Below are 12,543 nucleotides of genomic sequence, written 5' to 3'. Positions count from 1 at the left end.
ATTCCAGGCTATTTTAGTGGTCAGTGGTGTGTGTCGGTGCTCGATGAGAAAGAAAAAAAAAGAGTCAAACTTACATCGTAACCTTAGCATAATTTCTATTTTTCACGTTTTGCGAATGTAATTTCTCATACGTTTCGCGAGTCTTTTCGACGCAAATACACTTTACTCTCCCCCCCACTCCCCGCGGATGGTGATTTCGCCGAGGTACCGCTGCTTCTTCTGCGAGCAAGACGAAGACAGGTCTCGAATTGGAGCAAGACCGAGAGACGACGACTATATACACCAACGAAGACGTAGACGACGACGACGACGAAGCGTGCGCGCGTTTTAAAAAATAGGTGTAGGGTAGCCGATGCGCGCAAAAGAGAAAGAATGAGCCCGTGCGAGAGAGAGAGAGAGAGAGAGGTGTCTAAAAATGACGCCAATCGGCCGAGCTTATACAAGTAGCTATGTAGCGAAAGCTCTCGGCTCGGCGCAAGCAAGTTTTATAGATGTATAGGTATATATTGCATCGGGCTTACACACGCGCCACACACAAAACGACGACGAGGAGGTAAGAGAGGGAATCCGCTGCTGCTGCTGCGAACCGAGAGAGAGAGAGAGAGAGAGCTTCTTGGTGACCACTACCCCGAGATACAACGGGCAGAATCAAACGAACTTTTACCGCGATCGCATCAACTCTCGCACACGGGCTCAATTCATTTGACGAATCGCAATCAAGTGTAAACGAGTGCTCGATTATCGAATTATACCTTTGTTTTTAAGTGATCAGAAGAGAATAATCAAAAAGTAATCATGGTTTACGAGAGCGACTTCTACACGACCAGACGGCCATACTCGTCATCGTCGTCCCGGCCGTACGTTTCGTCTTACAGCGTCACGGTTCGTATTTTCCACCGATTTGTCTGCCGTTTAATTCGTCTATAAAATATTAGTGCGCCTTCTGCATTCATACATTCACACCTTTACGTGCCACCTAGCCCACGCACAATTTTCACACACACACACACACACACACACACTCACCCAACGCATCTTTAATTGTTTATGATTAATATCAATTTTTTTTTTATTTATTACATTATAATCACTTAATTGTAAAATAATTCGATCGTTATTGGTTTCCTTTTTCTATTCAAAGCACACATTTTAAAAGAAAATTTTCTGTTTCCTTTTTTCAATCGATTCGTTAATTCTTACACGCACAAACATTCGCGTCAATACGTTGGATTTTTCTCGAGGCCCATCGCCGTGCAATGTCAAGCCAATGACGTTTTATTTACTTATTTATTTATAAGTCGCATCGACGACGAATTACAATAGCAGCTCATGAATCGGTAATGATAATATACGACGCTCGTTGAATGATCCGTCGCGTCCGAAGCACCTCGAGCCGCGCGCCAAAGTACTTGGCATAGCTCATCTTTTGCAACTGCTGCATAAGTGCACGAGCGAAGAAAAACGCGCGGCTCATTTTTTAATATACGTCGCGTTGGCGGTATAGAGGATCAGCCCGTGTTCGGCCGAATTGCCACGAGGCATCGATCGATCTCGATATTGAAAAGTAAATCAATAATTCGTGCGGTGCTACGTCAAGAAGCTTAGATATACAGATACATATCCTCGGCTGTTTGAATTTTTTCTCTCTCGTTGGCTTCCCGTATACACGTATACACATTTGCATCTTGATCGGCGTACGTCGCGCGTGCTGTGCGACAATCGTGAAATTCGTCCGAATGACGTTTTGAAATTGGCTCAAGACTCGGTCGGCTAGAGTAGCGCAGCAGGCATGAGATTCCCGGCGGGCCTCGGGAAAAGGAATTCAGATAACGTTGGGTACCAACTGCACACTACTCAGCTGCTACTGCTGCTACCGCCTCGCTGACAGTTCTCTCTCTCTCTCTCTCTCTCTCTCTCCTCTGCCCCTCTCTCTCACCCTCCGCGAACGAATAGTCAAACAGGACACCTGTCAAACGTCAGGCTGAGCTTCGTTGCGCTGTATAGAGTTGCGCCGCGTTTACCTTGGATACCAAGACGCGCGTGTTATACGCACACTTAGGCGCGTGCACTCGGTGAGCTTTCGTTTACCGTGAGCGCGAAATCCGCGCTCGCGATCATATACTCCGAAGAGGGTCGCGTTATTTAGTAAGTGACTGCCAAAAATAGCTTCGCTTGCGCTGGCGTGGGCTTTTCAGCAAAAGTCTCTTTCTCATAGTTATATGGAATCGTTGGCGCGTGGTGGATCTTCAAAAAATGACGTTATATTTTCAAAATAAAGCGCGAGCTTCCCGAATGGAGCTTTCGATCGATACGCTATATCGCGTAATGTTTACGCGATTTCGTCGTGCGCGCCGCGGCCATAGTTTATTTTCATAATGTACGCGCAAAATTTATTGTGAATATATCGCGCGCGCGCGAGCGATGACGAGCTTCTTTACGCATTTAGCGGAATTTTCAACCCGGAGAAATACAAAAATAAAGCTTGCGTCAAGCTAATGGATTTCTTTTGCTCTCTTCAACTTTCATCCGCGTGAAATTTTTCACACTATGCGCGGATTCTCGTTCGTGCGTATGAAATTTAACACATGATTATTCAAAATCACGGCATGTTATATCGCGCGTTGTTATGTAGTGCATAACCAACAGACGCATAAAGTAGACCATTATGTCCGTCGAGCTTTCTAATGTAGCGCCACGGAAAAGGAACGAGCTAATATACTACCTCGCAAAAGTGACCGCAGAGAGATAGAGAGAGATGAACTGTCAGACACGGACAACATATGCAGATCTTGACGTTATTTGAAAATGACAAAGTGCCGCGTCAAATTTTCGAATCCATGTTGTTCGATTGACGCACTTGACTGTGCGTAAATTTGCTTATGCTCTTATAACCCTAGCTGATTCGTCATTCCGATCGAACAGATTTCCAAATCATACAATCATGAGCTTCTTGACTAGTAGCAAGTACCATTACATTCTAGTACGTAGAATTAAATTGATGAAAGATAAATATCTTCTCATTGTAAATATCAGCTTGATGATTGAACGGGAAGTGCGTCAATCGACTCATGAAAGAATTCGGTATATATAGTAGATATTCAAACTTCCACGCCTCACACCGACTCCACTATACAACCGATGTTGCCACATGAAATTTGATTTTTTTTTCTTCTCTGCTTGTATAACGTTGACATTTCTAACTAATCATTCTAATAAAAATTTTCACACTCACTGATCAAGTATACGTACTCCTTGCCCTTTATTCACAATCGGTATATCACGTAAATCAAACTCTTCACTCATATAGACCTCTTGTTATTTGTACATAAAAGTGTAATCAATCTCACTGTGACCCTGAATGTTTTTTTAAATGTAAAAGACACGATTTGTTCAATATCCAAGGAAAAAAGTGTTTACTCCCTTTGAAAAGAAACTCCCACGTAAATTATCGGAAAAGAGTTTACTATTGATCCAAGCGTAAGTGCTCGTGTGCAGTGCGACGATACATGTATTTGCGACGTAGTGCATAAATTACGTTGACGCGCGTACAGCTTTTACCTCTCATCGTCGTCGTCGTCGTCATCATCATCATTATCATCATCACCATCATCATTATCATCATCATCATCCCTCGGACTGATTAATGGAAGAGAAAGGGCCACGCACGGTGGTTTGCAGTAATGTTTCATCGTTGCCTTAGGTATATGTATGCAATATATGCGCGTGCACGTGTGCACGCGCGTACACATTGTGCCAGCTCGCGCGTTTCCCGTAAAACCGCGTTGATGCGTCAAATTAGAAGTGAATCTGTCGCTATACACCATAACGCGCATTAGACGTTCCAATACGTATGATTTGTGTACACACGCGAGAGAGGGCAAATATGTGCGTGTACACGTTGGTGTGCACGAGGTGCATCGTAGAAGGTAGTCGCACACACATATAGGCGCATGAATAGCGAGAGGGAGAAAGAGCGATTTGATTACATTAACAAAGAGAGAGAGAGGGAGAGAGAACGAGAATACAACAGGTGTATGTTTGGGAACGGTTCAACTTGTTTCCTTTAACCTACATCGAGTTGAGCTGCTCTCGTCTGGCGCTGCGCTGAGCCTCGTTTTCCGCCACGCGAAAACCAGTTCATTCGACTCATCGCTCAGCTCGCGCAAGCTCTCTCGCGCTACGCTACCTTCGCTGCCGCTGATGCTCCGAGAGCTGTAAATGAGTTCCTCGACTGGCATGTACAACATCGTAGTAGTAGTAGCAGAGTATAGTCGCGCGGCTGAGAGAGCTTGCGAGAGCTTTCGCTTTCGCTTTCGGCGGATAGTGCCACTTTTTTTGGCTTAGCTTCTCTTTCTTCTTTCGTCGTACATTTATATGTACATGGTCTTGCGTGTACGGCTCTTCCACTCGCTTTTACATAATCTGCGAGTGATAGTTGCTTATTTACATTTCGAGTTCTTTGGAAATTCTCCATTTTCTATAAATAAACATAGCATATTGTAGCGGCTAAAAAATCTAAGCTTTGTATACGAGAGAGATAGAGAGAGAGCGAGAGAAGGTCGAGCTTTCGCAATATCGTAAAGTCTCCTGTTCCGAGCTCTATTCTCTCCGTAATATACGTAACGTAATTTGTATCAATTAAGACAAACGATGGGAGCTTAACGTCCGCAACGCAACATTAGCCAAGACCAAAGAAGAGCTTCAACGTTGTAAAAACGTTTAAAAGCCACTCGCTGGAACAAAGCCCTCGCTGTTTCGGTGCTGTATAAAAAATGAAAATAATAAGGTCTACCCACCCCAATTAAAGAGTCGGTGGACAATTACCGAGGAGGGCGAGATCAATTATTACTGAACAACGCGCTGCGAACTTAGCCCAAAGGAGCCGGATCCTAAAAGTATAATGAAATAGTGTCGTGTAGCGCCACGAGTGGCAGGTACCGAATGCGCTGCATATACCATAAGCTGCTGTATATACAGAGAGAGAGAGAGAGAGAGAGAGAGAAGTAGGCTAGAGCCGAGAAAATCTCGTTGAACATTGAAATGTGAGCGTGCGGATCCTGGGGTACTGGGGGTTGGGGGTTTTAGTTTGTATGCTGCTGTGTATACTCGTACTCGCATTGGTATACCGTGCACAGTTTAATCGCGCTACACTTGTCAAAGTCTAGCTGCGGCGTCGCAGCCGCCGACGTCGTCATCGTCGTCGTCGTCGTCGTAGTCGTCGCGCATGTACAAATATATGTATACACATTCGCCGAGTGCAAAGAGTCATCGATGCGTAAATGCGCTAGCTCCGGCACACTCATCGAGTCTCATAACACATTATGTATCCGTGAATGTACGTATTCGCACATCGAGAGATTTTAAAGCCAAAGTCGACGCATAACTTCTCGCTAACTGATGCCGATGCCGTTTCACTCGAACGCCCGCTAGCCCGCGCCACGGCAAAGCTCGCGCGGTATATGGTCGCGATCGCTGCGCGCAAACATTAACGCATAAATATCCCACACTCGCGTTTGTTATAAATATACATTTAATTGCGTTTTTGCGAGCTTTGACTAGAATTTTAATGCTCCTCGCTCGATCCAGCCAAACGTTTTATTCATAAAGTCGTAAAGTGCGCGGCCAATGATTTATCCGAAAATGCAAGTTCATATATTTTACGGAAATTAATTATTTGGCGATGCTCGCAAAATACAACGCGATATATGCAAAATACCACTGCGCAGCAGCGGCAGCATGCTTAACGCGGAACGTTTTAATTGCGCGTATCACATCTCAAAAACGCATCCTATTGAAAACATGTTACGAAAGTCGATCCATATAAATATGCAAGCGTGTATAATAGTTATTTGTATTTTCTGCATCGACGCAGCCGCATCGGCAGCAGCAATATGCAAGCGGCCAGCGAGAAAGCTTAATTAAAGTTTTATGACTTGCATGGTAGGCCCATTACCGAGTGACCGTATGTATACATCGCGCATAAGTACGCGCGCGCGTATATGGCTAATTCAAACAAAAATATATGCGCAAAAGCTCGACAATCCGCTCCTCGTACGCTCGTTAATGGGCCGCATCAAAATTCGTCCAAGATTTCGAGAGGGGAGAAAAAAAATCTGGCTTTGAAAAACTGTCGGACCGATGGCACGTGGCGGCGGCTGCTGCTGGCCTTATTGCTCATGTGTGCAATATAACTCGAACGCAGTTAGCAGCGATAAACAAATCACGAGAAGCGGGCGTGAAAAACGCTCCGCTACGTGCGGATGCGTGCCCACATATGTACCTATATGTATGCGCAGACAGCAGCGGCTACATGGCTGTATACCAATTTCAAGCAGTGGGGCAGTAAGAATGTGTCGGGGGCCATGTCGCTGTTGCGCTCCGACTAGTCTAATTTAGATGCGCGCAACGTCACTGCCTCGCGTGCGTACTCACGTACACACATATACGCGCGCGACGTACACATCTTATGTACGTCGAGTTCCAACGCGAGTGAGCTCACACACGAGCTTGCGAGCTTTATTTCAGCTGGCTCGCGACTCTCCGCGCGTACCAGATGAGTTCGCTGCAGCGACGCGGCCAAAGTATGCATGTGTGTCAAGAGTGCACAGAAAGGGAAAATGTCGATCACACGCTCGACTGGAAGAACGAATTCGCTGTCTTCGAGGCGATGAGCGCGAACTTGAGGTCAGATTTTACTCGCGCGCCTGTGAAAAGCGCACATATATATATTTAGAGCTTTGTTTACAATTTACTTGCTTAACGCGCCCGAAATCAAGAGAGTAGTAAAATCTTTTAATAGATTTTCATGATGTAATACGAAAAAATTCAGTTTATCGGAACTTTTTGGAAAACGGAAATCGGCGTGAATTTCATACGCGTATTGCAAAATATAAACTTGCCATGCGATATTTTATTTTTCATGCAGAGCTCACGTTGTTTTAATGTTTCGAGCTTTGGTTGCTCAAAAAAAAGATACGTTTCTATACGCTTTAGAATTAGATCAATTCCGTTTTCGTATCATGCTCATAGAAATATAAAAACCGAGCCCGATTCAAATTGTTAAAAGTCAAAATAATAAAAAAAAATATCCATTTCTCTGTCGGGCCGAGCGTTTAGACGCGTATGGCGCGCAAGCCCGACGAACGCAGTTTTTCCATACGCATCGCGCTCTCATCATACCGAAAACAACTTGCAAAGCTACAAATACGCCTGCTGTTGCGCGTTATATAAGCTTGGCTCTCTCTCTCTCTCTCTCTCTCTGCACGGATCCGAGCTCGCAACGCGGATGTGTATCCGTACGGAAAACAACAATAACAACAAAAATGAACCATTCACAAATGAGTAACAAAAACATACATGCGAAACCTGTTAGCGCGCGCATATCTAGTTTATAATAACACTTTTTTCCAGTTTCAAAAACACGCAACCGGCATCGCGGAAATATGTGCTCGACAAACGTATTGAAACAAAGCTCAAAATGTCAATCAAACGCATGAACATGGGCAAAAAAAGTGTATCACCAAATTTTTATTTTGGGCATATGTTCAAGTGTTCATTAAAAGTAAACGTTTAATAAGTAAAATTCGCGTGAAATCTGGAAAATATCGCTGGCCTACTTTTCTGAATAATTTAATCAAATTAGCGGCAAATTTATGGGTCAAAAGGGTTATCTAAAAGGATGCTTATCAAAAATGGATCAGTTCAAAAGTGTGATTGAAAGTAAAAAATTTTATGATAAAAATCAAAAAACTAAGCGTAAAAATGTTTGTAAACAAAAGAACGAGCAAAAAAATATGAATATCATATTTATGGATATTTTCTATTTTTTCCGCAACAATGCCCCGTTGCATAGATCGAATGTATTCAATGTACTAAAAAATAATGAGGAGATTGATGAGTTGGAAATTCGATGTGGTATCGAGCTTTTTTGAATGATACAATGTGGGGTACATAGCAAATCATAAAAGTCGATGTAGTAAGCTTTGGGACTTAGCTTTCTTTTCTTCTGCCTAAAAAAATGATGGTCGAACCACATGCAGACAAGCTCCAGAGAAAAGACTGAATAAAGCGACATCTGCAGCTAAAATAGTAACTTTTTCAGAATATTATTTAAATTTATGAGCAACTAGCGAGCCTCGAAGTTAGGTTTTCGAATAAAGAGCGGAATCGATCGAAGCAGCTTAGATATCTATTCTCCATTATCATCATCTCATATCGTCATTGCATTCAGGAGAATTTTCCTTATTATGCTGAAAAAATCTTCGAGTCCTCGTGTGCGTCGGTGAAAAACATATAGTCGTTGCAAACGAGGGACAATTTTAGCCTCGCAAGCTCCGTCCGTATGCATATACGTTTTATTAATGTATAGGCAGCTGGCCACGCTGCGCCACACACACACACACACACACACACACACAGAGCACGAGCAGCAGCGGCAACGCGAGCTTGAAAATCGCCTTGAGCGTGTATAGTGGCGCGAGGCCATTTCTTCTTGAACCGAGAATAACTTCTCATAACTCTCTCACTCTCTTTCTCGCTCTTTGCCTGCTCGTTCTATAATCCGCTTTCTCGTTCTATACTACGCTCTCTCACTCGCTCTCGCTATCTCTCTCTGTCCTTTATTTTCTCCAAATCTTGCGGCCGAGAGAAATTTTCGCGACTAAGAGCCCATCGTCGTCGAGTCGACTCGCTCGCTGCGGCGTTCAGAAGCGAAACTAAAGTAGTATAGTAGTCTCGGTGGAGTGGCGTGGAAGTCAAGACGTCACAGTAGTAGTAGTAGCGGTTTACGCACCCGCGCCCTTTTCTCTCTCTCTCGCTCGAGTCGTAAAATCGACGCGCAGCTGGGATTAAAAAAGAATCCCATCCAACGTAGAGTGCAAAAATATATAATAAAAGTCGCGATGAAAACAAAAACGGAAACCAAGAACGATAGCGAGGGCGCATTAGCGTCGAGCACGATGACGTATCATCAGCAAGACAACGAATTACAGGGCCAGCCGCCGCACCACTCGCCGAGCTCCGTGCCCTGGGACAAAGTGCCACTCGTGCCAAGGCCATCTCAAGTGGCCGAGCCCTTCACCGTCTGGGGTCGCAAGAGACAGGATCCCAAGAAAGAGTTCTATCAGTACGTCACGCTGAAAGAGAAAGACGGCGTGGTCCGTGGCAAGAATCCGGCCAAAGACGATCACACGCGACAGCTGATCGAGGGTGGGGCCATCAGCCGGGTCGGCCTCGACGCCGCCGGGGAGTTGGCCCAGCGCGGCCACGTGTACGAGAAGGGCATACTGGCGCGGAAACCGGGAGCTCAGAGGCACGCGCACACCCCGGCATCCGGCAGGACCAAGATACTCATGGCTCTGCAGACGCCGTCCTGGTATCGCTTTTAGGCCCGACAAAACCCGAACCAAGTAATCGACAATTATTCGTAGATTGTGCGACTTTTTTTCTCGTTATTATATTACAAATGTGTTAAAAAAAAAAAAAACCATCGAAGAGTGGTGCGCGTTACTTTTTTTTTTACGCGTCGTATAAAAAAGCTCAGACGAAATGCAGAAGAATTATCGCTCATTTTTTCAGAAGCGAGTCGGATTTTCGGCGCCGAGCTAGTTGTGATTTTTCTTGTAACTCGTATTCGCCGGTCGTATGCGTTGGAGTCTCAAATCTAAATTTAAAGATGAAACCGATTCATTTTACCTCGAAAACTTGTTATGTTATTTTAAAATAGCGACGAAAAACGTATTAAAGATTATTTTTTGTCGATTTTTATGTTAATACGAGCTACTGTATGTTACGATTTAACACGTACTTTAAACGAATAACGAATAACAATAAAAAAAACGAAAGGATCGCATTTCGATATAATTACTCAATTTTTTCAAAAACTGCCTCTTTTTAAGTATGTCAACTTCTGTATTCAATATATTCTTAAATTTTTCAATAAAATTATCGAAAAAAAATGTCATAAACACGCACACTATGTTATTAAACACTCCTATCCCTCAAAAAACTAGCGAAAGCATACTTTTGCAGACATACTTAGGCAGAGACTGAAATTGCTATCGATCATATTTTCGAAGAATTCATCTTTCATTTGGGGCGAGAGATACGCCGACATGATTTTTTTTTAAACTCCGATACAAAGGCAGTCATTCAACATTATCAGAATAGTATTGTAGTGTGAAAACGCCGCGGCGAGTTTTTCTTTTTGCAGCCGCTAAAAGCTGTACGCGCGGCAAGCAACGTTTCGCTTTTAGTTACATATTCCGAAATACACGCGCGTGCATTATATACATTTGCAGCGAGGCAAAAGTATCGCGCTACTACTATCACCAAGCACTACTCGATACATAAATATAAAGTCAGACGTACAATTTCTACCATCATTTGGCGCGAGTCTGTGCGTGTGCGCGAAATGCGCGAGCATATAAATATCGACATAAAAAGCGCAAAACTTTCTTGCTTTGCTGTATTATATTGTACATTGATCGAAATAAAAAATATCCCACTCGCCAAAATATTTCGAAGTATATGAATAAAAGAATGACAATGGCCAGCGAGCGGATTTGTAAATATATGAAACATAGATCACAAAAATTTCTACAGCAAAAATGTATAATATGTAGCCCCTTGTCGGTACAGCAGCATTTCATTTATTAGAAATATTTTAACGAATAATACTCTTGCGCGACCAATAGTTTGTTTACGAGTGTTATCCATATAGCATATATGAAATATTTTGTAAAGCTTCCCGAAAGCTTCCAAAAAAGTTCCAAATAAGTACCCAAAACAGGTTTGGATACAGCTCAGTAAAGCCGATATTAATTTTTATTTCAATTTTAAGTTATTTCTAAAGTTTTCAAGAAAATAAAAATGTCAACATTTTCAAGTTATGCTTCAAAACTATAAAGCACCACAAACTTCCCATAAGCTTTTCACTAGCTCTTGTGAGAATTTCCATTCAAGGCAAATGTAAGATTATTTGCAATGTTCTGTGTAAAATTTTAAGAATCTTCTTGAAACTTTTGTCGCATTTTTTCGAAAGCTTGCATGAAAAGCTTCGATAAAGCTTTCATTGAGCTTTCTTGAAAGATTCAAAAATCGTCCTGAAAGCTACCTGCAAGATTTTCTGGAAAGCTTGGTTGACAGCTTTCATTGATAAGCTTTCACGCTGTGTGGGTAATCACTCAAGTAGCTCAGATAATATTCAACTGCTTCGTTATCTCAAGGAAATTCAACTGTAGCGATTCATTATTTTTCCCTCCACTTCGAGCTTCATATTCTTTACGAACTGAGTTCGTTTCTAGTTACAGTATAGATCATTTGTTGTTGATATTTACAGTTCTTCAACAATTTATATCCGAAAACGTAGTTCCGAACTCCAGAGGTGCGTCGAGTTGTTATTATTTAAGCACGTGTATAAAAGTTTTGAATTATTTTACAAACTTTCGATTATGGACATTTTCATTGCGTCACTGTTGCTCCAACGCGATAAATACGTACACTAAAAAGTTTTAATTGAGGAGTATTTAATTAGCTCATGATTCCATCTACTGTGAATTACGCAGCTTGATCGCACGCGCGCGCATACGTATACATTTTCTACTTTTATTTCGAAGCAGCAAACATGAATGCGAGAACGAGCGTATAAAGTAGCAATCGTTCTATTCCACAGCAAATTACAATCTCGTTTTAAAATATCTAATTAAAACAAAGTTTTTACTGATAATGGCCTTATACTTGGAAAATAAAATATCATTACAGAGAGATCTTCTATTTTAATCGGAAAACATAAAAACTCAACGATCCATTCTTATAATAATAAATTGAGTTATCGGTCAAGCAACAGCGTATCAACACCATGAACGAGAACGTGTGCGACAATTATCAAATAGCATCGAACTTGATCACGGGCAGCGAGTCGAGTACAAGCTGAATGGATGCTCATAATTTTGTTGCCCCTTCCTTATAGCGATGCGCTCCGGATGTACACATGCAAACAATGCTGGTACACGCGCTAGGTAATTGCGTTAAAATAAGCTTTCAAAGCAGCAGCAGTAGCTCGCCTGCCCATAGATAGCACGAAAATTTCGTATGCATCACGAGCAATGGTATGTAGGGATACAGGACGATACTCTGTGCCCTCTCTCTCTCTCTCTCTCTTCTCTCTCTTTCGCTTTCGAGCTTAATATTATATATATGTCGAGGCAAAACATAACATCAAAGACACGCGGTGCATAGCACAAACACCATTGCCTTTTCGTAATATATACGTATATATTATATATACAAACGAGTAACAGCAACTATATGCATAAATAAGCTGTTTATGTGCGAGCCCCTCTGTAAGCAGAGCATTTTTTTGCCAAAGCCAAGTAACGATCGGATGCATACAGAAAATATCGATGAACAAAAAAAAATGGGAGAAAAAACTGGCCGAAATGCAGGAGGCACGCGCGCCCGAATGTGGGCAAATATCTGAAAGGTGACCAGAGAGAATTTCTGATCAAGAGCTCTCCATGTTCTCTCTCGGTATGGGGCTTGCGC

The 12,543-nt window shown here is 42.6% G+C and overlaps 1 protein-coding gene across 7 annotated transcripts in view; it reads left to right on the top strand.

The window, feature by feature from the left end:
* Positions 1–501: 501 nt before the first annotated feature.
* LOC106653873 (calponin homology domain-containing protein DDB_G0272472-like) overlaps positions 502–12,543 on the top strand; it is a 31,156-nt gene continuing 19,114 nt past the window's right edge. For 2 of the 7 annotated variants that reach the window (XM_023462650.1, XM_023462649.1), the window contains exon 1: positions 507–882. In XM_023462650.1, coding sequence (XP_023318418.1) covers positions 796–882 — 87 coding nt within the window. In that variant the 5' untranslated portion in view covers positions 507–795. Of the gene's footprint in view, positions 883–12,543 lie in introns of all 7 variants that reach the window. The other 5 variants (XM_023462655.1, XM_023462653.1, XM_023462652.1 and 2 more) reach the window with 5 other exon arrangements.

The sequence above is a fragment of the Trichogramma pretiosum genome, unplaced genomic scaffold, assembly GCF_000599845.2.
Source record: "Trichogramma pretiosum strain Unisexual culture from Peru unplaced genomic scaffold, Tpre_2.0 scaffold11, whole genome shotgun sequence".
In the NCBI taxonomy this organism is placed as follows: Eukaryota; Metazoa; Arthropoda; class Insecta; order Hymenoptera; family Trichogrammatidae; genus Trichogramma; species Trichogramma pretiosum.
This window is presented reverse-complemented; position numbering and strand designations above follow the sequence as displayed.